The sequence below is a fragment of the Saccoglossus kowalevskii genome, chromosome 6, assembly GCF_978046115.1.
Source record: "Saccoglossus kowalevskii chromosome 6, keSacKowa6.1, whole genome shotgun sequence".
In the NCBI taxonomy this organism is placed as follows: domain Eukaryota; kingdom Metazoa; phylum Hemichordata; class Enteropneusta; family Harrimaniidae; genus Saccoglossus; species Saccoglossus kowalevskii.
In genome coordinates this window covers 19,986,776-20,008,727 of record NC_140646.1, presented here as the reverse complement: position 1 = coordinate 20,008,727, position 21,952 = coordinate 19,986,776, and the positions used below count along the sequence as shown (strand labels likewise).

General features: G+C 36.5%; 2 protein-coding genes across 2 annotated transcripts; one reads left to right on the top strand and one right to left on the bottom strand.

Annotated features, from left to right (window-relative positions):
* Nucleotides 1–380: 380 nt before the first annotated feature.
* On the top strand, nt 381–8,015 carry LOC100374922 (ganglioside-induced differentiation-associated protein 1-like). The gene is made up of 5 exons (XM_002734669.3): nt 381–580; nt 5,302–5,494; nt 6,247–6,426; nt 6,776–6,982; nt 7,384–8,015. The coding sequence occupies exons 1-5, from the start codon at nt 530–532 to the stop codon at nt 7,677–7,679; spliced, it is 927 nt and encodes a 308-aa protein (XP_002734715.2). The 5' UTR covers nt 381–529; the 3' UTR covers nt 7,680–8,015.
* A 3,193-nt stretch (nt 8,016–11,208) lies between these two features.
* On the bottom strand, nt 11,209–19,390 carry LOC100373415 (ganglioside-induced differentiation-associated protein 1-like). The gene is made up of 5 exons (XM_002734660.3): nt 19,315–19,390; nt 17,811–18,003; nt 12,132–12,305; nt 11,849–12,043; nt 11,209–11,574 (listed from the first exon to the last, which is right to left on the bottom strand). The coding sequence occupies exons 1-5, from the start codon at nt 19,372–19,374 to the stop codon at nt 11,324–11,326; spliced, it is 873 nt and encodes a 290-aa protein (XP_002734706.2). The 5' UTR covers nt 19,375–19,390; the 3' UTR covers nt 11,209–11,323.
* Between the last annotated feature and the right edge of the window lie 2,562 nt (nt 19,391–21,952).

Below are 21,952 nucleotides of genomic sequence, written 5' to 3'. Positions count from 1 at the left end.
CTCATTGTGTCATATACCATGTGTATGCACTATTGAGAATGTTTTTGAAGTAAATAAGTCTAGTAAACGATTTACCTCGAAAGTGGTATAAGGGCGATTATAAAATATTTGAATTTAACGAAAATGATTTCTTTAAAGTTAAACATACACCGAAGCACAAAATGGCGAACAACTTGCGGATTTTCTCTTCGGAAGGAACACACTGGTGAATATTATTATCTACAAAATCCCAATAGAAACAATTACGGGAAACTTGTTAGTGTTTATTAGTTTTCAAATTACGACTAAATAAGTACACTGCCCTTTCGCCAGCCTGAGAGAAGCCTGGCCCATGGTTGTTTGTATTCATTTCCTCCAATTAGCGCTCAGTGTCTACGCCCGTGTGCAAGTTGACCCGTGTATTGCGTACGCTGTCCATGCACACTGTATCAACACTGCGTTTGTGTGAGGGGCTAATGAGATAGTGGCAAGGAAGAGACTGCAGCTGACTGAAGAACGTAGATAATTCCCACCAAGAAACCACAGAAATATGACTGACATCACTCTTTATTATTCGCAGAAGTCTTTCTACTGTCACAGAGTAAGTATCTCAGCGAGATTCTCCATTCTGTACGGTTATTTGACACGCCCACTCTTTCACGCAAACTGAAATATATATCGTAGTTATTGGTCTGAAATAGACCCCGTATGTGGCTTATTTTTAAATTGTTCATATCAGTATACCACAGCAATAGAATGATATTTTAAAGTTTGGTGCTACAAAAACGCTGGCAACCTGTTTACATGGATGTTCACAACAACTTGAACAACAACAACAAAGAGGCGATTTAATATGATTTTGCACAATCCCTAGTATTCGACTGCGAGATTTCGTTAGAAATTCACAGCTGAAAAACTATTTGAAGTACTGCTTTGGTCACGTACTCGGTAAAACAATAGCGCTTATAGTTTCCATTCCATTCATTTTTACATTGGAATCAAGCCAGAACAGCCCCCGCAAGAAGTAAGATTGTATAAAAGTGTCAACCCCCGAGTTTTGAAAAAATACGGCCACGTAGGAGTCATGGATCGGCGAATATCATGTTTCAGATCTTCCAATAGTGTGTACTGCACAGACATTTTATTTTTCAATTTTACGACAGTCTTCGTTTCTCGTATATAATGTCCCGTCTATATATATAGACATCTTTGTCCGTAGACTGGCAGTACATTCACACATTCTTTGTTATTTAAATACGAACAGATAGTTAATGCTTTCATTGTCTGTCTTCAATATTGTTGTTGTGATGCACAATGAGACCATTATAATTCAGTTTTTCTATACAAGAGCTTACGTAGAAAAACAGCGAATGTACTGTTTAATGAATGCACATTGATCCGAATCGGATGTGCTAGTAACGAAGTGGTTTGTTGAAGGCGAGGCCTCCACGATTGATAGGCGGGTGTAGATTTCTTCAACAGTTGTGGATTCCTAATGACTGCATGACACAGGAGGTTAATATTAAAAGGGTGCACAATATGTGCGTCGGGCCACTATGAGCTGCATTTGCAATGAACAGTTAAATTTAACATACTGTATGACGCAAACATTGTAGGGACATAATATTGTCTGATATGCCTACTATATCAAGTTAACTACCATGACAAAAACGCAAAAAAAATAAATAAATACTAGTATATACGTTTTGAAATGTTACCTTCAGAAACTTGATTTTCTAGAACCATTTATATATTCTCGACTGAACACCTTTCATAGACATTCTAATTCATATTAGTCTCAGATATAGACATAGAGCTGAAGACACCCATACTTACTTTACAGTAGTTGTTAATTTTTTACTACGAGAAAGAAATCTTAACATTCAATGATTTCAACAGAGCACAGTAGGACATTTATTAAAAACGCGCCGGGGTACAAGAATGACGTTGACAGCGATATCGATGTTTGTTACCTCTGCGGAGATGCGTCGCGAATTATTTGCGCGGAATTTTAATAAAATACGATCAAACCATGTTAAACGGTGTAATTGTCACGGTCCGCAATACATATTAAAGGCCACTTATTGCGAGGTCACTGTCATGGTTATTTTAATTTGTCCTAATGTAATTAAATACCGATATCTGAATTTGTATAAAAATAATATCTAGCAAAGACGTGTACCAATATGTCCGAAGTGTCGAATGGAAATAGAACTGTTTAAAAACATATGTCCTCCATAAATAAACGTTATGAATTCTTAAACCTTGAAATTATTCTAGAAATTAATATTATATTGTATCGTAATTCACCACTTCAATCACCTCCCCTTTTCTTGCCATGTGATTTATTCTACTAGAGTGTTGTTTTTTTTATATTGAGAGTACCACGTGCCTATATGTATTACGTCTCTAGACGATATGCGTTTATGTGATACAATTCCGCCCAGGGTGCAACACGCCCTCGTGTTTCATGTTTAAACACACACTGCCAGCAATATTCTAGATTATCCTTGAATGGGAAACACCCGATAAAATGACGTCAGTGCTGAAGTATGCATTATGAATCAACGTTTATAATGGACTTCATAATTTTGGTTGGGTGCAGTATTGAGCTAGTATTGATGCCCCAGTTTCAACCAGCAACCCATCGTTGTATCAAGTTCACAATTACTGTACAAAATGCCAATATGTCCTCATACCGCTGTTCACAAGATGACGATGTTAAAAAACATGGTCACTGAACTACATTTTGCACCAAAAATGTGGCCAATTATTTCGAAAATGGCTAACGCGAACCACAAATTCATCATTGGGTCCTATGACAAAAGCGTCTCATCGTGAAATATTCCAATGTTGTTCATTTTTTTTATATTTTCGGTCCTGTTTGTTTTAACAAAAACTTTCGTATAGGTTAAACAGCGTGTGCTATGTTCCAATAAATTATTAGGTAACTATTTTGTAAACAAAAACAAAAAAACGATACATTTTCGCCTATATTATCGCCCGAGATCGACCATAATCTATTCTATACATATTCGTTGGCAATCACGTGATTTTGTATTTAGCATTGTTAAATAATAATTATTATTTATGGTTTATTATACATATATAATTACTACGGATTCTTAGTCATCAAATGTGTACAATTAATTGTTATTATAGCTATTAATAACGTGTATGATATTAATGTAGAAAGTCCAGTGAACACTGGCGTACATCATACTTGTGTGGTTTCGGCGTTAAACATACAGTCCGCCTACCCGTTCCTTTTTCGAGGTTTTAATACACTATTATTTAATTACGGGACAATCTTAAATTACACATGTGTATACATACCAGCATTTCTCACTCTCGTTGTTTACGAGATGAGCATTACATGGTAACTGAGAGAAGTTATGCTGGCTTAGCGTGTACAAGTACGTCTGAATTACTAGTAACAATGGGGGGGGGGCGACGTACAACGTTATAGCATTCCCACTAGGTCATTGAAATGCCATCGTCAACGGGACTGGAATGTTTCTTTCACAAACAAAACGTTGCTTGTTTGCGCGATAAAATACGTGTATGATGATATAATCTAATTTAACCGTTGACTGAGTGCTTCATCAAAAAACGGCGAGTTTGAATGATACGTAAAATTTATTCGGACATTTCAAATAAAATATCTTTCTTATATATGAAGAATGACGCAATCTGATTAAAATAAGATCCTGGTTGGCTTAATTTTTTTTTTAATTTTTTTTTTGATATAATTACTATAATTATTATTTATTTTAATTGCCACCTGGTGGCTTTCACGAACAAAACCATTCTTGCAGCAAAATAATTGTAACGTCAACAATAATTAAAATAAATAATAATTATTGTAAATAATTAAAATAAATAATAATTATAGTAATTATATAAAAAAAAATTTAAAAAAAATTAAGCCAACCAGGATCTTATTTTAATCAGATTGAGAATGACGTTAACGTTCTTCCAATGAATAGCTGCCTCGAATGATATATCTAATCATTACTTCCATGCATGAAAGTAACGAATGGAACTAAGGCAAAAAATTGTTGCTTTTCGTCCAGGATAGAATTGAAAAATGATGCGGCATTAATTGTTTTTAAGAATAAGATTGTTTAATAGTGACCACCACAACGAAATATATGTTCAATGTTTAAAATTTATTAAATAATGCTCAACAATACTCGCAACATTTCCGTATTATACCGTATCTGGCGCACTTTACTGTTGGTGTCAAACTTCTGCAGACGATGACGAGAAGCGAAACCGATTTGTTGTTGTTCTAAACATGCTACACTGAAAAAAGGGCGTGGCATTCAGTGGAATGACACAGTTTCACTTGGCAATGAGTCATGCTGCAGGAATTTCAATACTCTGCATTACTAGTTATTCGTAACGTTATAAGTGGTTTGTGAATGTGTGTGTTATGTGGTCCCAGCAGTCGAGCAACATCAGATACATGCTCTCATGTAAATAGAATACGGGGGTGGAGAGCGCACATGAATACTTCATGGCAAAATGTAATATTGCAGAAAAAAACAGTGTTGTAAAAACGAACTCTTTAAACAAGTCAGTCTAAATGACATCGTCAAGTATGTAGTGTCTCCTATAGGTACTAGGATACTGACGTTTTTCTTGATACGTATTTTGTAAATCAGTAAGGGAGTGTTTAACTCCGGACACGCACTTCTATGCCAACCGCTATTACCACCGTTTAGAATGTGTTTTAGTATACCCCCTCTACGACGAGTTACGCATCGAAGTACTAATATTTCTGTATATACCCGACATACATTGTACACGTATAAATAGCTACATTTGACTCAATGCATGAATTAACAGAATCTTAATAATTAAAGAGCGGCAGTCGTCACGCTGCGCATGTGCGACATGTGTGTTGAAAAACATTGATTCTCCCACTATCGAATGCGCTCATCTAATAGAAATCACAAGATGAGATTTGAATTGGGCGAACTTGCATGAATTACCGCCAGTGATTCCTTCGATACCTTCCAATCACCTAAAAATGCCTAATTAGAGTTTGGTAACGTCTCAGTCTGTATTCGTTGATCTGCGCAACAGTCAAAGTCGCCATTTTTGTTTCTCGCGCATGCGTGGCGCGACGACTTTCGCCCTTTACGATAAAGCGCCAACAATCTCATGGTGAAAATGTACATTATTATAAATTAGCGAGGTCTTAACGAAATTATCGATTACCTAAAATAACATGCTAGCTAAAACAAATATTTTACAGTATGTTTTCGGAGTTTCTGCAATATATAATAAATACAATTATTCCTTGGTTCACAGATTCGAATTGGTCTCGAAGAGAAGGGACTATCTTACGATGAACGACGCATAAACCTCGGCAATCTGGAAAACTACTCGCCCTCATTTCTACAAGTCAACCCAGATGGCCAAGTCCCTACGTTAAAGCATGGAGATAAAATAGTTACCGAATCAGAGAAGATCTTGCGTTACCTTGACAACGCATTTCCAGACAGTAAGCTGAACCATCGCTGTATATGATTGTTGTAACATCTTATTTCTATCGTGATCGCCTGATGGCGCTCGTGTGAGCATCCTGTGTCAAATTTTGACCAAGTTTGAAAAGAACGGACGAATGTAACAAAATATTTTCTTTTGAAATTAATTTATGGGACAGTAATATCTTGTATTTTTTTCATCGTGTCACAAAATATACAAAGGGATAAACAAAGTTAATTTTTTTTTAAGAAGCCATGAAAACATAGGTATTAATAGATGTTATAGCCCATTGATTTGGCAATAACTGTAAACAGTACGCCCTATTACTGCCAAAGTTATTGGCAATGCAAGTAGCCAATCAGCGACTGCGTTGCGAACGCCCTAACGAGGAACAAGCCAGAATGTAACTGGCCATTATTCCCCGCTGCAAACTTTGAAGTAGCTGATCTGAAAGTTTCAGTGTGTTGTTGAGGTATTTTTGAGTAGCGAAAACAAGTGTGGTCTGGCGTCTCAATGGTTAGTGTCAACAAATGGTGGAAATTAGAGAATGGTTTGTTGTATAAATAGATAACACTCCTATTTTCCGTGATATTTCCTACATCCCGTGGAAATGTTTATTGTGTGAAAAATTAGGTGCTGGCAACTAACTGATAAAGGTTTTTGATTTGTGATACTCGACGATATTGTGCCTTTATTCACAGTTGATCACAAATAACACTCCTCGTGTCTAATCATTCACTCATTATTCTACATTTCTTTATTTCCTAGCAACCAAATTGTTTCCGGACCCGTCGTCCGAAGAAGGCGAACAGTGCGAGTACTATATCAGCTTGGCAAACAAAGTGGACCTCGACACATTATCACTAGGTGTACCAGTACATGCAGATTTTGAGAAATGTGAAATCAAATCGGATTATCCTACGTCAGCATTTCGTCATCTTATTCGAGGTAACCATGGATACTTGATGTTTCAATACATGTGGACGGCCCGTGGTTACACTATAAACATATATGCACGTAGAGGACAGTGGTCATCGTGAAGCACGCGTAAAAACTTTGAGCAAACAAAGCATACATCGCGTGGGACGTGCATCGAACACGACGCGTCCTGGCGACCTCTGCCCTTTAAAGAGAAACGAGTAATGCAGCCCCCTCATTTCTTTAGTAGAGAAACAAATGTAATTGTTACGCACACCTCTTCATGAATAGCATCACCATCCCCCAATGCTGCCGCTTTTTGACCCCCCCAAAAAACACATATGTGAAAATTCAAATTAAAAATTATTTTTCATCACAGTATTTCGCAGTAATGGCCCCGAGATGTGTGAAAAACTAGCTGAAGAGAATCCGCAAATGAAAGAAGTTTACATGAAACACAAAGACTGGCTTAGCAACTTGAACGATGAAGTGAACGAGGTGACGTTTGGGACAGCAGTTGCATTATGCGATGACGTTATATCTAAGCTGGAGATTGAACTCGAAAGAAGAAAAGTCGAATTATCCGGTAAGTATAGCAGTGAGCATTGGTATATACTGGTACTGCGCATGCTCGCCAAGGGTTGATAACACCGACAGTGCGTGGACAGGCAGTGAACAGACCATTGTTTGTAATGAATTTACTGTTCGCTTTTTCAAACGTATGTGTGCAAAAAACGACATTAAAGTGGGAGAGTCGTCACCTGCGCACGCTCGGGAATTGAGTCCCAAGCGACAATAACAACACACGCTAAAACGCAAAGGCTCATGGGTAGACGCTTGTTTATAAACAACGACACGCTATGGCCATCTGACGCATGCGCAGGTGACGACTCCCCCGCTTTATTGATTTGTAGCACACTGCCTCGCTAGCTGTTCGTGACAAATATTATTTAAATACTCACATCAACTATCACTGTTTTTCTTTAGATAATGATGGTGAAATCTGGTTGTGCGGGGAAAAATTCACTGCTGCCGATATCTATTGGTCTACCACCCTCAATGGACTTTACGATTTGGGCCTTGAGACGCGTTATTGGGCGGAGGGAAAACGTCCCCAGGTGGCAGCGTATTTCGAGAGAGCGCGTAACCACAAAGCATTCTTGGAAACGACACCAAACATGCGGGAGGCAGCGACGACAAAGGACGTGAAACTTGACGTGAACAATAAGTCAACTGATGGCGGTACTCATGAATGTTGTCCGTTTATCTGTGTCATCATATAACTCTTAGATTAGATTAGATTATGATAGTATAGATTATATGACATTATATGTAATTAGATTCGATGCCGAGATTATATTAAGTTAGACTCTATTAGGAATAGAAAAGAACTTGTCGATATCGTAATTTGAAATTTCATGACGCAATGTTATTATTGTACCATTGTAAAAATCAAATTTAAAGCCCATTATCAATCACAAGTTTTGAATGTTCAAAAAGTAGTTATTTAGTAACGCAACTAAAAATAAGGTTACATAATATACATTTTGTTTTTAACCAATATTGTGAAACAGTACTGTACATGGTTACGTGGTGGTGATTAAAATTATGAAAATCCAGTTATCCGATTTTGTTATTGCGCATGCGCAGCTATTTACAAAAAAATGCCGTGTTACAAAACAATGTTTCAGTGTTGATCAGCATCAATTTTAATTACCACAGAATAATTATAGACCTTGGCTGTGCCTCAGTCAAGAAGTTTCTCTTCAGGTCGTTAACACAACTTGAAAATATTGATCTCCACTTGCGCAGTAGTGCAAAACTTAGTTATCTCCCATAATGCATTGCATATATGTAGAATAACATGCCCAGCAGGGCAAAATTTGAATTTGGCTCAAACTACCTTTGAATGTGACTGCTAGCACACTATGAGCATTATAATATCGGGTCAGTGCCTTATTGAACGTACAGTGAATATGTTCTGTCAGAGGCAGCGGCACACAATTTTGCATTGGCGGGGGGGGGGGCGAGATCTGCTCACCAACCTTGCGTCGTCGACCCAGGTCACTGCATACGTATCGAACAACTGAACGAAAAGTTCTGAGCCCTTTAAGTAGAAATCCAAATATCTCTGTGTTCTAATGCAATTTAGTATACTTCTGTGGGACTTAATTACACTATTTGGAATACCGGTGGAGCAAGAAGTATATACTATGCATACAGCTGCATTATTATCAGTGTGAATAGATTGACATCACTCTATTTCCGTTAGATCATCATTGACAAATTCAACTATTTTCCTCAATGGTTGGTATGCGATCAGATGTAAACGTCTTCATCTGATCTTTGATTACACGCGCCGATGCATTAAGATTTCTTATTCAGTTGCGAGAAAGTCTGTTTATCATTTACTTTTATACACTACTGCAGTCTTGTCTGCATCTTCCATTCTGGAAATATACTTCAGGACACCGCTGAGTTGTAGATGACGGCATTCCATAAGAGGCAGGTACTTTTGGTTCCATATGATACTTGCATTTTCTTTTTTCTTAACTATGCTAAGAGACATTGTAAGTTATAAATTTTGTGGAAATATTGAATGAGAGCAGAAATAAATACGTAATAAATTTGTAATTCCCGTGATAGTTCTAAGTTCAGCATATTAAGTAATCATGATTACCCATCTGATTGGCGAATGCATAAAGAACAGTAATTGTGTTAAATTAATTAAAAACTATAATAATTATTATTTTCTCCAACTTTTTTATAGACCTTCAAATCTATATAGGTTGACTTGAAAGAGAACTACGACCTACACAAATGCTTATGTAGTACATTACCTAATAGCTTCAAATCACTCCTTCACAAAAAAAGTTGCCAATGAAGGTAGCAGGTATAAGCTTTAATGACAGAGCTGTTGCATTTATAAGTAAGGTATCTGTAGGTATTAGAAAGGTCAAGTCAATGCCAAGTGCATACGTTATGCATAGAATTATTCATGCGTGAATGACAAAACGTACTCTACACCTTTTTATAGTTATGTAAATTAACATAAGTGCAGCGCTGTACATGTGCACTGGCAATGAAACCGATTGCTGGCGCCCTCGTGAAATTTATTCGATTTACTTTACGAAAACAGTGGGTTAACCAGCACTTTCCCGTGCTGTTTTTTTTATAATACATAATGAGTTGAGCTCTCTAATTGTAACATGTGAAAATAGATGTGTTCAGAAGAACAAGTTTATGGATATTGTTGAGGACAAAGAAACTAGTTTAAAAACAAAATCACAACAAACATGAATTCGCCTTCAAAGGGTTGTAGTAATATAAATGGTCTTGGCACTACCTTTGAATTGTTTTAAACCTAGTAGGTGAATGATAAATTGCAAATACGTCGAGTATATTCATGTCCCCATCTTTACTTTTACCATACATGATATTTCATGCCGCTTTATTATGGACATAATAACGCCAGTTTACTCAAGGTTTTTACTGTTCATACCTATTTGTCTGAATATGTAGATACATTTCGAAAGATTCATCATGATAGCGTTTTTCGACTTGTTTCAAAAAGAATTTGAAAGTGTTGGACACATCAGAGTTATACACCTCATGACATCAATCAAATGAATATTTTTATCTGAACTGAATCGACTTGATTCACTCTTCTTTAAAGTATCCACTACTTAATCCTCTATTCATTATTCAACTAGTTAGATTTAAGATAGAGATGCAGTTTATTTGGCTTGCTTTTTAATTGAGTAATTAGACAATGAAGATGGTAAAACATATCCATTTGCGTAGCAACACACATAAATACTGTGAGTGTCAAGTTGAAATAATCCCATTCCAGATTGCCCAATATTGTTTTGCTACTCTGCACTCCCATGTAAGATGTTCCAAAGTTTCATTTTGCTGGCAATAATAACCGTGACTGAAAATAACATTTACTGTGTTTTTCAGCAAACAATGTATGTCTGCATGCTATTGAGTGATGTGTCACTTGTTATTATAATGCATGAAATAAAATCACCACTATATAACACATCTGATGAGTTTGTACTATAAACAGTTCAGTAGTTTAATTAATTTAGTGTTTTATATATATCGTGCAGTGGCGGCGGCACAGGGGGGGGGAGTGGTCGGTCGCCCCCTCGAAAATTGTTTGGAGGCGTCGCCTCTCCAAAATCAAGCTGAAACAGTTTGTGTCAGCAAAATTAACCCCTCAAAATGAAGGAAATAGCGTTTTAGAGGGTATATATTTCAAACTGCTTAAGGGGAAGCATGCCCTCGGACCCCCTAGTAAGTTCGCGTCTTCGATGAAACATCGTTATTTAAAAAAAAGAGTAACCGTGACTGAAAATAACATTTATTGTGTTTTTCAAAGTTTTTCCAGCAAACAATGTATGTCTGTATGCTAGCTCTTGAGTGATATGTCACTTGTTATTAAAATACATGAAATAAAATTACTACGATATATAACTCATCTGACGCTTATGTGATGCATAGCTAAAATTATCATTATAACGATATATAACGCATAACGTCTATTTATGTGCCCATAAATAATCCGGTGGGTTAGTATATTATATTAATTTATTGTCGTTTATATATTGTGTGATAGAATAAATGTTCAGAACTCCTGTCGGAGATTGTGCCGATTCAAACATTCAATTCATATCTACAGAACATATATAACCATGTCAAATTGACTTAGACATATGTACGTTGGTTAGACGTGACGTCGCAATCAGATTATGCATCGACGATGATGCAACCTGATGTTGTTCCAACTAGAAATTATAGTCAATGTTAGGATTTGTTCCAAGTGATGCCAACTTTATTTCAACAAATTTTGCTAGCTGATGAAACATCGTTATTTTAAAAAAAGAGTAACCGTGACTGAAAATAACATTTATTGTGTTTTTCAAAGTTTTCCAGCAAACAATCCTTTGATTTGGAACTCGCTTATCTTCTGAATATCCGCGTCATATACCTTGAACATCTCTTTCACCGATGGCCGTTGTTTCAACCGCTTAAAGTATTCCGTCACAAATGGGTGCTTTCCGTCCTCCCAGTAAGAGCTGAACCCAATAGCGCCCACTTTCTTCAGAAATACCACGAGGTATATATCAGCCGAGGAGAAGTTGTCAGTCATGAAGTATTCTACTTTTTCACCTGTTGAAATAGTTTAAATAATGATCATTGTGGAAGATGGGTAAGGTTGGCATGATGGCAGTATAAAATGAACGACCAGAAAAATGTTCATATTCTCAATGGAGCATGTTAATTGTATATGAGGTAAAATCATTTTTTCAAGATAAATAACAAATTATATTTTAGAATCTGTAGTAGTAATATTTCATGAAAAATGTACGTCAACGTTCCCACAGTAAATATTTGCGTATGTGTTTCAGGTTTATGTTGGTTATATTACATCATGTCTATTCACCCTTATCTGCTCTTTCCTGAAACTTTTTTTCAGCAGTATCCACGATGTTCTTCACTTTCTCTAGAACATCCTTGAATACTTCTTCAGTTGGGTCATACTGAACAATATTGTCTTTCTTTCTTTCATACAATTCTGCCAGCTCCGGGTGTTTTCTGGCGTTTTCAGCAGCCCGAGATGGGATGATTTTATGACCGACTTTATAAAAAAACAAGAAAATATTTTGTAAAGGTAGCACATTGACACGTCGCATGTTAAAATATTGTCGTATTAGGGTAATGCTTACCCATCCAAATGTTTTTACAGCAGTTGTGATCCCATAATCCAAATTTTGGAACATATTTTGGATATTTATAGCATCCACCAACAAGAGTTCCTAGGAAATAACTGTCTACCAATTCTTCAAACTGTTTGATTTGATCATACAGTGGAGATTGCTTGTCAGGGTATAATGACACAGCTGTAATATGACATGGAAAAACATGAATCAGTCGTTAATGTCTATTCTCATCGTTGTAAGTTTAATATTCCCTGAAATCGTAATTTCTTTTCAAGTGTCTGACACAACACTCCATTTTTTTTAGCAAAAACGATCATAATGTTACAGCCTACGCGATAAACAAACTAAATATTTTGACATCAAAATGGTTCAATTTTCATTTGTGAAAAAAATAAAAAGTAAGGCAACATGGTTTCTCTGTGATTTTGAAAACTGACTTCTTTTGTAATCCGATGGTAGTTCCCACCAAATTACAATAGTTCTAATATTAATGTGCTGTTTGAATAAAAACGTATTACCTAATTGTGACGTCATACTATACTAATAAATTAATGACATGTGATAACAGAATCTTGTTTACAACAAGCGTTCTGATGGTCAAAATAGTTTTGCTGCATTGAGAATTCACAAAATAAAATACATCACTATATTGCATTGGTAACAGATACTGGTAAAAACAAGTAACCTGTAGAATGCTGTGTGGGTAATATTTTTATATTGATTTTTGTTGCATTTGCAGCAAATAGTTACCAAACAATGAGAAATCTATAGGATTGAATATACCTCTCGACTGGCTTCACATGCATAGTTCAAGCCTGTCTAACCGGTGCTTATACAAGGGTTTAATAACAGCACCTAGACGGTCTGTGGTTATAGCTTCATGTTCAGAGTAATTACCCTTCACTGTGAAGGACAATATGGGAGTTGACTTAAATGACTGGTGGAAGCAAGGCTGGTAACATTTTGCGAAATAGTAGTTTGTTAGAATTACCAGACACGCAATCGAGACATATCGATATCGAAATATTGATGATAACGGCAAGTGATATTTCCAGAGATATAGTAGGAATTGAAGCAAAGGAATGGCCTATTAACCCATGAAACTAGCCCTGAGTACAGTCCTGTTGGTTGGCCTCCTTCCGTTGATCATTTGGCCCCTACAGTCCTGAGAAGTCGCATAGACCGAGGATTCGACACCCGCCTACAAATTTATGGCGGAAAACCGTTCTGCAGTTTTCATGATTGTAACCAGCTAAAACATCTATCGACTAATCTAGCGATCACAAATACCTTTTTTGTGAGTGGAAAATGAACCTACAGCACTGGAACGTTTGCGAAAGCTAGTTTTACGCAACGAAAGAAGTATTGGAATAGCCTATTTGTAAACTCGCTAGCGAATTGGCTAACTGCTTGAGATGCTGAATTGTTCGAGTTACGGACATCGAGTTACAGAAATGACCACACCCATATTGTTGAAACCACGCCCAAATTATAACTCGATGTTCAATCATGATTAACAATTAACAGAACTTCGAGTTACGGGCAACATACATTTTAGTTTTTGTTGCACGTCCACATTCAGCAAGCAAGGTATCTGGATGAACAATAACTACAATCTACGTTGCTTACTGTTAATTAAAGTTCGAGTTACTGAATGTGGACGTTTAACAAAAATAAAAATATATGTTGCCTGTATATAAGTTCTGTTAACTGGAAATTGAACATCGAGTTACAATTTGGACGTGGTTTCACAAAAGTGGGCGTGGTTTTTAAAATATGGGTGTGGTCATTTCTGTAACTCAATATTTTCGTAACTCGATGTCCGTAACTCGAACATTTCAGCATCTCTAACTGCTTGGGTTAACTGAGATTCGAAAGCCAACTGTTTAGACAAAACCCAAGCAGTTAGCTAATTCGCTAGCGAGTTTGCAAATTTGCTGCCCCAATACTTCTGAGATTTGCTGTAACAGAACCATAACATTTATAAAAGGCACAGTGCTGGGAATCAATTCGAGTAAACCCGAAATATACTCTTGCAATTGCACACGAGTCGTAAAAACGTAGTTTGGTGACAGTTGGGAATGATACCAAGATTTAACAATTCCATGAGAAAATCGCTATGTTCTTTTAACACATGAAACGGGTGTGCATAGAGCGAATTTTGTATAGTTTCAATACGCATACACGCACCGTATATATTTTGACAATAAACTCCTCTTTCACATTATGCAAATACAAACAAGACATTAAACCTTCCTGACAGTAACATAGAAGTGTTGTAGTAAAAACCCGAATAAAAAATTACGAACTCACGGTGAATACTTCTAGCGAGTCACCCCTTTATAAACGTCTTCAACTAGCCTAGGCCAATCACTAATTTGCGGGGTTAATTAACTTTGCTCTTCCATAAAGCATCAGTTTCCCACTTCAAATAATCATAAATACCATTGATACCCTGGAGAAGTAAGTCCATTGTTTCACAAGAACGACTGTCTTCTCAATTTTCTCAAGATAAACATCCCAGGGTTGTTTTGTTTACTAGAAGAAAATGTCTTTTGGCAGCATTTCGTGTATTAATTTTCATTGCACAAAAAAGCAGCAAATACTATTACTGAAGCACTGAATTTGCATGATTTTTTTCCCCGGCCATTCACGCAAACTGCAAATCAAGTCTTTTACTGAATCCATAGTTGTTGACACTTTGCAGCCGCAATGATGGTTGCATTGTGACGTATTTTGGCCCCCGGAATCTGACCTTGCATTCTGGCTACATTTACCTCCTTTTCATACCAGTTCAATTTCTTTTATTTCATCCAGATTCCATGAAATTTAATATTTAAAACCAACCTTTATTTCACTTTTCTAAAATTATTTTATTGATCAAAAGACCTTTCACTCCTATCATGCAATCTCCCACAGTACTTCCACAGACACAGCGGCGATCGCCAACTTAACTACAAATAACCTCGCTTTCAGGAGCTGAGGAATAAAGACGAGGTAGTTTATTTAATCAGTGCTGAACTAGAGGCTGAAATTATAATTAAGTTCGTTGTCATATAATTTGTTTATTTCAATTTCTTCTGAAGTCAAATAGAATGCACTGGTGAAACACGGTAATAAGCGTGAGTGAAAGGATGTTTTTGGGGGTATAGTTTACATTGTGTTTAGAGTGGTAGGGTCGGGTGTCATATAATTTGTTCATTTACAACTCTTATGAAGTCACATAGAATTTCACTTAATTTATTTTCGCTGAAACGTTTTCAAGCATTACATGTGAATCCGATTTTCCCTGTGCTGTGTCTCAATAGAGTATGAGGTAAATGGCATTTTCACTGGAATTTATTTCAGGAGAAAAATGTTTTCAGTAAAAATGAAGTATACCACATTATTACATATGTACTGCAGTTTATTTTGATTCGTCTATGAAATCGGTATTTCCACACCCCATATGTAGTCCTTTCAAGAGTAGCGTTTTCGAAACATCGCAAAAATAAACAATGTTTAGAAGTGCGATATTTTACCCTTGGGGTACATGAATATACTTGCCGAGTGAAATAAAATTTGATAAAATTTGATAAAATAAAACAGTAATGGTACTTCTAGGCAGTCACTTATTTTGACTAAAACTAATTTGCATATCACCCATGCAATAATGTTTTCGGTATTTTCACGGTCAATATGCCAATGAACATGGTATTGGCGATCCGCTCCACTAAGATTGCCCCTCAAATCATTTGTGTGTGTGATTTCCAATGTTTTCACGCATTAGCTCTGTGATTTTTTGGCTTGGCCAATTTCACTCAAACATGGCAGGTAGGTCACACCTTCACCCTAGTCATTAGGAAAAATCTGCAAAAAATGTTGGTCCACCATTGCCATAGCAACAGTAAAAAAAATGATTTTTGGATAGCTTCGAGCTAAATGTATCTCCTAAAAATTTAGGATACAACACCTCAGACATAGCTCATTGTACTCGGCTTGAGTCTGGGCACAAAGTTACTATTTGAATTTTCGATATCTTTTTTCATCAATGAGAAAGTTGATCCCAAATTTAGAGTATCTTCTCACCAGGTATGGCTTTTTAACTAACTCTTCTGTGATTTTTTTTTGGCTTGGTTGATTTTGTTCATACTTGACAGGTAGGTCGTACCATCACTAATTGGAAAAACAATCCTGACCCACCACTACCATGGCAACAGCCAAAATCTGTTTTTTGAATACTTTTGCCCCGAATTTATTACCTCCTACCAGTCTTGTAATAACAGTGTTCAAATGATCATGCCTTTTATTTTGGCTACGTTGCGCACTGGTAAGATATCGTTCAGCAACATTTTTGGCATATTAGCTGTACACCACATGGAATACTACGATTGAGAGAACTTGATGTATGTTGACTGAGCTTTATCATAGACCATCAACATCAAAATACCAGGAGGTTTCTGCTGGCGACGTTGCGGCGTTACCCAGTTCCAAATAAAGATTACCAACGCCAAATGAGCGACATTTTTACCGGAAATCAAGATTCATTTAATCCACAAGCAACATCACAAGCGAAGTTGTAGAGTGCAGCTCATCAACGACCACTGTAGACGAAAGTCACTCCGTCAGTGGAGTACCGCAGTTGTGACGGCATGTTTGCCAATGCACAATTCTGCGGAGGAAAATGTTTAACTTAATTTAAACTACATATGACTGATTCGAAACATTCCATCGAGATCGGACGGTGCCCTATCGCGCCAAACCTTCACCATTGTATTCAAACGAACCACGTGGTGTGCTGTTACATTCTCCTTCGAACCGGAATTCAATTATTAGGGGCGTTTCAATAAAAAAAAACCATCGCAAATCATGCAAATTTAGCATTTTTAAACCAGTATACTAAAAAAGAAATGCTCAGCGATGTAAAAGAAGGATAGATATCACTTTTCAGTATACACATCTCTGTTTATACAATCCCTCACATATTCTACTCCCAATTATTCCTGCGTAAAATGGAATAGCCTCTTTCACATGTTGACATTCTGAGTAAAATCACGTGATAGGCTGTTAAAATCGGCTGTTATATACTCTTTCGCCGGTCTGAAAAATGTGTTTAATTAGCTCTCATTCAAGCGACAATGCATATTTCCCAGTGGGAGTGAACCCTTTCGAATCTGCCATTAAAAAATTGGGGTGTTTTCAGCAAAAAACGAATAACCCTTGAGTGCACACAATACACTGAATTTCAGAACAAATCTTGCATTAGTTACAGCAGCAGAATACCACAGAAATATCAGACGAAACATGAAAACACTATATATCGTATTTTGGCCTGAACCCTCTCTATTGCAATTCCAGGAATTAACCCCATATGTGCATCCATTTCCACCTTGGTATCACCCAACCCTGAAAACAAATTTTTAATACCACGCTGAAGCGTTTGGTAATAAGAAACACGAAAATAAACTATATTGGAAGCAATTAAAGATGTTTCAATGTGTTAAGTGCAAAGGTCAACCAGGTCATCGGCGTATCAAAGCAATTTTTGAAAAGTAAGAACTGGCGGGTGACGGCGCACAGTGAATTTCTGGTAACAGTGGAGCTAGAAAAACAATCCACATGCTAATGGAAATGAAGATAAAGTTAAACCCATTTACCCTTTATTGTTCATTGACCATGGCGTGTTAAAATATACACTCAACTCACTTTCTGGAAATTCGTCATCCAAATACTTCAATATTGCTGCCGATCCACAGACAGGCTTATCGCCGTGCATCAGTGTAGGTACCTTTCCAGTAGGATTCATTTTCATGTACCATGGTTCCAAGTTTTCACAAATGAATCCGTTTATTGTACAACGGTCATAGTTTATACCCTTCTCGGCCAATGCAACCTCTACCTAGAATGCGAACAATTAGTAAATGATTACTAGATAGTGCACAATTATCAAAATGATAGTAAATAGATTTTTTGCATCCATCTTGGCGATTTTATCAAAACATGAGGTTGGTTACATCAAATCTTTGCAGCGTGTCCGCATTCGTGTGCCAATAAATTATTAAGAAATCTAGTGAATGTTGTTAAAAATAATTATTGCACACCAACATATATTGACAAAGGCTGCAAATCTGTTTGCAGTGTTTTGCACTCCCCTCAATATTTTGTTTTAGCTTGATTGATAAGCTATCGCGCTCGTTGTGTAGCAGTGTTAGCAAAACAGCGATGTGAATTGCAACATTGACCAACGGATTAAAATTGCATAGGCGACATAAATATCAGTTTTAACAAGTTCGCCTACTTTGTTCATTTTGATTACTGATCTAGCTAACCCCCTTATTAGCCGCTTTATTTAAAGAGGGGGAAGCATCACCTGCGCATGTGTTAGATGGTCGTAGCGCGTCAGTGTTTATAAATAAGCGTCTACCCATGAGCCTTTGCGTTTTCAGCGTGTGCTGTTATCAACGCTTGGAACTCAATTCCCGCGCGTGCGCAGGTGACGAACCTCCCGCTTTAACATTAACTCGGCTCAAAGCAGACGACAGTCGCACTCTTACAGTAATGGTAAAACTCTTGTTCATGTGACCCCGGCTTTTGGTTTATTTCTGTAAACTTTTTGTTATTATGCAGATGGGAAACCTGTCAGACTTGTGTTCATACACAGAATGTAATTTGTACAGCTGTATTCATATGCTAAGAGTATTGCAACAGATTAGAAATCAGACCTTGCACCTCGGCAGGAAAACAGCAATCAATCATGTGATGAGCAAATAACAATGTGTACAGTAAATCTTTTGTCACGTGATTTGTGTAAACTGACACACGTTCAGTACTATGCACCACGGTTCTTCTAGTAACCGTGTATGCACTGACAATCCATCCGATCTATGAATCTTTCAATTTTATCGTTATTTTGTGTTCTAATCAAGAAACACTCACTCTATGGGCTATCGGATATAAAGCCACACCTTGGCCAGAATCTTTCTAATCGAACGAGCGTGATTCACAGACCATGGAGGTATATTAGTACCTTTCATGCTCTGACCAAGTGTGGCATTATATTCGATAAGGATAATATTTTTAATGCAAAGTGCATGCAAAGCTTTGTAGATTGGTGACTGTTTCAATCGTGTTTTTGAGCCATAGTATTATTAACATACAGCAGTTAGTTCAAATATTTGCATAGAATATGGCAGCACTGTAATAAACTTACCCGAACCGAGTAGTAAGACGCCCCGGCGACGTACAACGTAAGGTTAGTTGTACTCGACATTATGTGACTTTTTGTTGAACCCTACTGTGTCTCCTTACCTTTGACCCTTTCACAACTGATTTACTCCGGTCCCGGTGGGTTAAGGTAGCAGGAAGGGCTTGATGACGTTTTTGATTAAAGCATTCTCTGTCTATTGGCTCATTCAGAATCATAATTTAGCGTATATATTTCAAAAGTATAGAGGGAAAAATTCGCACAAACTGGAGAGTCAATGTTTACGTCACTCATTCAATTAATTGTAACTAGTAACTTACGGTAACCAGGGGCGTCGATCATGGGGGGACAGGGGGACACGTCCCCTCGACTTTCTGAAGGGTGGGGGACACAATATCAGCTGTCCCCTCCACTTTCCTGACTTACCCAAATATCAATAATAGGCTTATATAAAAGCCTGCGTTTGTGTAAGGCCTTTGGTTCTGTGTACATGTACTGTATTCTTAATGATCAAGAATGAAAATCCCCAAGTATGCACCAAATGACTTCATTCTGAGGGAGACACAACCCTCCTCGGGGTTACACACCTATATTCTGACACCCCTATGTTCCGACATCCCTATATTCCGACACTCCTATGTTCCGACATTCCTATATTCCGACAACCCTATATTCCGACAACCCTACTAATAGGTTCTGACACCTACGAAATTTTAGAAACGTGTTTGACATTTCACTGCGTTTTTATCTCTTTACTATAAGAAAAAATATCATTATTCTTCTTCAAATATTATACGCTCACCTTTTGTGACACAATGTTACATTTCTTTACATTAAAAAATAACTATGCCGGATTATAATACTTGCCACTCTTCTGGCCATGGGCTTTCATGGAGGTGTTTTTGTGATCATTGTCGGCAATATTCTCAGACGCGATGTATCCTATCAAGCTTCAGACGCAAAATATTTTTTTTTAATTATTGCCAAACGTTCAGATCAACAATAAACTATGTACCTGGCAGTCTTCATGAGGCCCCCTGACAACTTGTACTCGGGGAGAGCTAAATTACATTGTTTAGTACTTTTATGTTCGACGATCATCCAATAAATTCTGAGCCGGCCAGAATGTGCCATATTTTCAATGGAAATATGTACGCTAGTGGTCGGAAGCCAAAATTGGATAAATACCCCTCCCCATGGTAGAACAAAGTAACATGTTTTTTCTCTGCTCAGCGAGATCAGTCTAGTTACAGAATACTGACTGTACAATTAAAATTAAGACAAGGCTGTCACATTTACATGCCATAAAATAGACAGAAACATGGGAATTAATTTGGTCAATTTTGGCTGTAGAATCTGAGCTGTTTTGCCCCCGAAAATCAGGGTAAATATATTAGCTTTAAAAATTATACACAGCGTCAAATAAAAAGGGAATTTTATGGGATCAACTTTATACAAAGATATAATTACGTAATAGCCTGTGACATATTAAATAGGAATACCTCTGACAAACACCATCATGTTATATATCAAATTAAAGCTATATTGGTGTAGCGTACAAGTATTACGTTGGATATTACATCGTATAATCCATTACTTATTGACATTATGAATTCATTAACTTTATTATACGTTATTCAAAATCATCAAATGGCATTTATTTATTTATTTATTTATTTATTTATTTATTTATTTATTTATTTATTTATTTATTTATTTATTTATTTATTTATTTATTTATTTATTTATTTATTTATTTATTTATTTATTTATTTATTTATTTATTTATTTATTTATTTATTTATTTATTTATTTATTTATTTATTTATTTATTTATTTATTATTTAAGAGAACGCTATTACACTGCCAAGAAATTACATATAGATAAAAATGGAATTCAAATAGATGGCGAGACGTTGCCTGACCTAAGATTTACATAAGTAAATTAAACATATGTAGCAAAGAAGTTTGGGTAATTCACACAAACGTAAAATACAAAATCGACGACTGCACAATGGAGCGAATAGGCAGTTTCAAATACATCTGCAGAACACGAAGGATATCGACAAAGAAATAATGTAAAGTATAAATACGGGATATACATGTTTTGGCAGATATAAGGATAAGTATTTAAATTGTGTATTATACCAACTGTAATTTATGAGTGTAACATATGGGAATATTTTCAGAATAAAAAGGAATATCAGAGCAATGCAATGGAACAATGAAGAATAGAATAGAATAGTGCTTTCTGACTTCCTTAAGGTAATCTGTCTAATATGGACCTTAATCTTGAACGATGAATTATGCATCAAATTTGCAGGTAGTATAAACTTGTGCAATATCCTCGCATTAGAGAAAGCCGGCCTATTGTACATTTGAATTATCGGATAAATATCTGATAATTCTCGATATTTTAGATTGATATTAGACAGGGTCTACCGCTGGGTGGTGGTTTAATTTTTTTAAACATGGAATTCTCTGAGACCTATCAATGTCTTACATTGATAGGAAAACGTATAACGTGTGGAGATAAACAAGGGATGTTGGCCGAAAACACACAATATAGGAATGGAAAGAGATAGTTTGAAACCTTTGTATTTTTTGGCAATCTCAAAAACTTATGCAAACACTGCGGAATGCC

Coding starts and splice junctions, on each gene's coding strand:
- LOC100373415 (XM_002734660.3), bottom strand. CDS start 19,374: ATGTCGAGTACAACTAACCTTACGTTGTACGTCGCCGGGGCGTCTTAC. Junction 18,004..19,314: donor CGTCTTACTACTCGGTTCGG/GTAAGTTTATTA, acceptor TTCGCATTCTAG/GTAGAGGTTGCATTGGCCGA. Junction 12,044..12,131: donor CTGTAAAAACATTTGGATGG/GTAAGCATTACC, acceptor TTTTTTATAAAG/TCGGTCATAAAATCATCCCA.
- LOC100374922 (XM_002734669.3), top strand. CDS start 530: ATGACTGACATCACTCTTTATTATTCGCAGAAGTCTTTCTACTGTCAC. Junction 581..5,301: donor AGTCTTTCTACTGTCACAGA/GTAAGTATCTCA, acceptor CTTGGTTCACAG/ATTCGAATTGGTCTCGAAGA. Junction 5,495..6,246: donor TGACAACGCATTTCCAGACA/GTAAGCTGAACC, acceptor TTTATTTCCTAG/CAACCAAATTGTTTCCGGAC.